We start from the raw sequence: 3,178 nt of genomic DNA on the forward strand, positions 1-3,178 counted from the left end.
TTTTTTTTTTTTTTTTGAGACAGTCTTGCTCTGTTGCTCAGGCTGTAGTGTGCAGTGGTGCGATCACGGGTCACTGCAACCTCTGCCTCCCAGGTTCAAGTGATTCTTCTGCCTCAGCCTCCCAAGTAGCTGGGATTACAGGCACCCGCCACCATGCCTGGCTAATTTTTGTATTTTTAGTAGAGGCAGGGTTTCACCATGTTAGCGAGGCTGGTCTCAAACTCTTGACCTCAAGTGATCCGCCCACCTCAGCCTCCCAAAGTGCTGGAATTACAGGCATGAGCCACCCCGCCTGGCCAGTTTAACAGAGTTTAATTGAGCAAAGAACGATTAGGGAATCCAGTAGCCCCTAAACCAGAATAGGTTTAGAGTGACTGGTGCTGCCACATGGTAACATATTTATGGACAGAAAATGTAAAGTGACACACAGGAAACAGAAGTGAGGTACATGAACAGCCGGATTGGTTATAGCATGGCATTGGCCTTATTTGAGCAGTTTGAACAGTTGCCTCCGTGATTGGCCGAAACTCTGTAATTGGTACAAGAGTAGATTACAGTCTGGGGTACACTTTATTGGAACCTTCAATAAAGTAGTTATTTATCTTAAGTAAATACCATCATACATTCTATTTGAGGGCCTATTCAGTAGGGAGGATGAGTCATTTGAGCATAGCTTTTTAGTATGTTAAAAGCAAATAAAGTAAGTTATTTTAAGTATTCCTTATTTTGGACTTCATAATATTTTAAGTTGATTTGTTTTTGAAGGATTACACAGTTAGGTTACAGTTCACTATGTACGGAGAAACCTTTAGGCCAAACTTAAAATACGTGAGGAGGCAGCTTTAACTTAACATGTTTGTTAGATTAATTCATGTTATTCCATGTGTCAGTAATTTGTTCATCTTTGCACTAGATATTGTTTCATTGCATTATGTGTTAGAGTTATTAATCTGTTCTACTGCTGCTTGTTTGGGTGGTTTTCAGTTTTTGACTGTTATGAATAGTGCTTCTGTGGTGTACATGTTTTGTATTTCTGTTATGTGTGTGCCTGGGAGTGGAATTGCTCATTTGTAGGCCATGTGTATTTCAGCTTCAGTAGATCCCTGCAAAACAATCTTCCAGAATGCTTGTACCAGTTTACCTTCTCACCAGCAATGTATGACATTCCACTTGCGAAAGCATCTTTGTATTTTGTCCTTAAGATTCTTGCCATTCTGGTTGGTGTGGGGTACGTGGTATTTTAGTTAGAGGGTAACTTAGGAAATAGCTGTTATCTTTTATATAATAGCTTGCAAGGTAGCTAGCTAAGGAAAAGAATTAGGAGAGTTACAGATATTAAAAAAACAACAAAACCAAACTATGACAACTGTGACATGGTTGGTAAAGCAATTGGGCACATTTGTCAGTGTGTGAAAACCAGAGCTTTCTGATGCAGGGAATTTGGCCACCATCTAAAGATGAGGGAATTTCCCAGTTCAATCCTCTACTTAAATGAGTCTGCAGTTCCTGCTGCAGTCTCCATAAAGAACTTAGCAGCTGGTGACAGGAGAGTGAAATGTGATAGAGGAATAACTGAAGCACATCAACAGGAGTAAAGTTCGTCATGCTTTGAGATTGCCTAAAGTGACAGGCACCACTTAGTTGGAAAAGCTAGGGTAGGTAGAGTGAACACAGGTTGAGTATCCCTATTCCGAAAATCTAAAATGCTACAAAATCTGAATCTTTTGAGCACTGGCATGACACTCAGAGGAAATGCTCATTGGAGCATTTTGGATTTCAGATTTTTGGGTTAGAGATGCTGAACTGGTATAATGCAAATATCCAGAAAAATCTGAAATTTGAAACACTTCTGGTCTCAAGTATTTCAGATAAGGAATACTCAACCTGTAGGATGTTAGAGGACATGACTCACATGATGAAAGCATTCTCGCTGTATTTTAGAAAAGGATTCATTCCATTAGCCCTCTATGTAGAACCTTTCAGGTGTATCTCTGATGTTTGGTTTGCCAGATTTCTACTTACACACATATATAAAACCTATTTCCCCTCCTAATACTGTAAGGATCACTTCTATCTCTTTGTCCCCCTCTTGTGGTCAAGAGATGTCACTGCAACATCTTTTTCACTAAGAAGAAACCCATTTCTTTGCTGGGAAGTGCCCAGGAGGAATTGGCCAAGAAGTGAAAAGCTAGATAGCTGGTGCCAGGCGGCACCGTTTTTTGGTTCTGTTTTTAGAAAGTATATGGACAGTTTGACATTAAACAAACATATAACTTACACTGTCTCCGTGTCTTTGGCAGCTGAAGGCTATGCAGCCTTTCAGGAAGATAGCTCTGGAGATGAGGCAGAAAGTCCTTCTAAAATGAAGAGGTCCAAGGGAATCCATGTTTTCAAGAAGCCCAGCTTTTCTAAAAAGAAGGAAAAGGATTTTAAAATAAAAGAGAAACCCAAAGAAGAAAAGCATAAAGAAGAAAAGCACAAAGAAGAAAAACATAAAGAGAAGAAGTCGAAAGACTTGACAGCAGCTGATGTTGTTAAACAGTGGAAGGAAAAGAAGAAAAAGAAAAAGCCAATTCAGGAGCCAGAGGTGCCTCAGATTGATGTTCCAAATCTCAAACCCATTTTTGGAATTCCTTTGGCTGATGCAGTAGAGAGGACCATGATGTACGATGGCATTCGGCTGCCAGCCGTTTTCCGTGAATGTATAGATTACGTAGAGAAGTATGGCATGAAGTGTGAAGGCATCTACAGAGTATCAGGTACTGGGAATGTGCACTTCACTTGGTGGTTTTTAATCATTAACTTCACTTTCATTTTTCAAAGGAAGAAAAAATATTGTGAGGACAATTTGGCCTGGATCCTAAGCTTTATTCGTTTCCTCGATCCTCCCAGTTGCACAGAAATCCACCCCTCTCCCCAGCCTTTCTTTGGTGTTCCAGCATTTGGTTTTTTATATTTCCTTCCATTAGACGGATTTCACGTTAGTTGTTCGTAGTTGCAGCAGCCAGGACTAAAACAAAGTGAAGTATACTGGTAGCACTGCTTAACAGGGCTGCATTCAGACCCTGTTTTTTTTTTTTTTTTTCCTTTTGTTTGTTTATTTGTGTTTTCGAGACAGAGTCTTGCTCTGTCACCCAGGCTGGAGTGCAGTGGCGTGATCTCAGCTCACTGCAACCTC

General features: G+C 40.4%; 1 protein-coding gene across 1 annotated transcript in view; it reads left to right on the forward strand.

Moving 5' to 3' along the window:
- RALBP1 (ralA binding protein 1) overlaps positions 1-3,178 on the forward strand; it is a 74,741-nt gene that overhangs the window by 46,082 nt on the left and 25,481 nt on the right. Inside the window, exon 4 of the mRNA XM_011983916.1 lies at positions 2,301-2,759. Coding sequence (XP_011839306.1) covers positions 2,301-2,759 — 459 coding nt within the window. The remainder of the gene's footprint in view (positions 1-2,300; positions 2,760-3,178) is intronic.

The sequence above is a fragment of the Mandrillus leucophaeus genome, unplaced genomic scaffold, assembly GCF_000951045.1.
Source record: "Mandrillus leucophaeus isolate KB7577 unplaced genomic scaffold, Mleu.le_1.0 Scaffold257, whole genome shotgun sequence".
Classification (NCBI taxonomy): Eukaryota; Metazoa; Chordata; class Mammalia; order Primates; family Cercopithecidae; genus Mandrillus; species Mandrillus leucophaeus.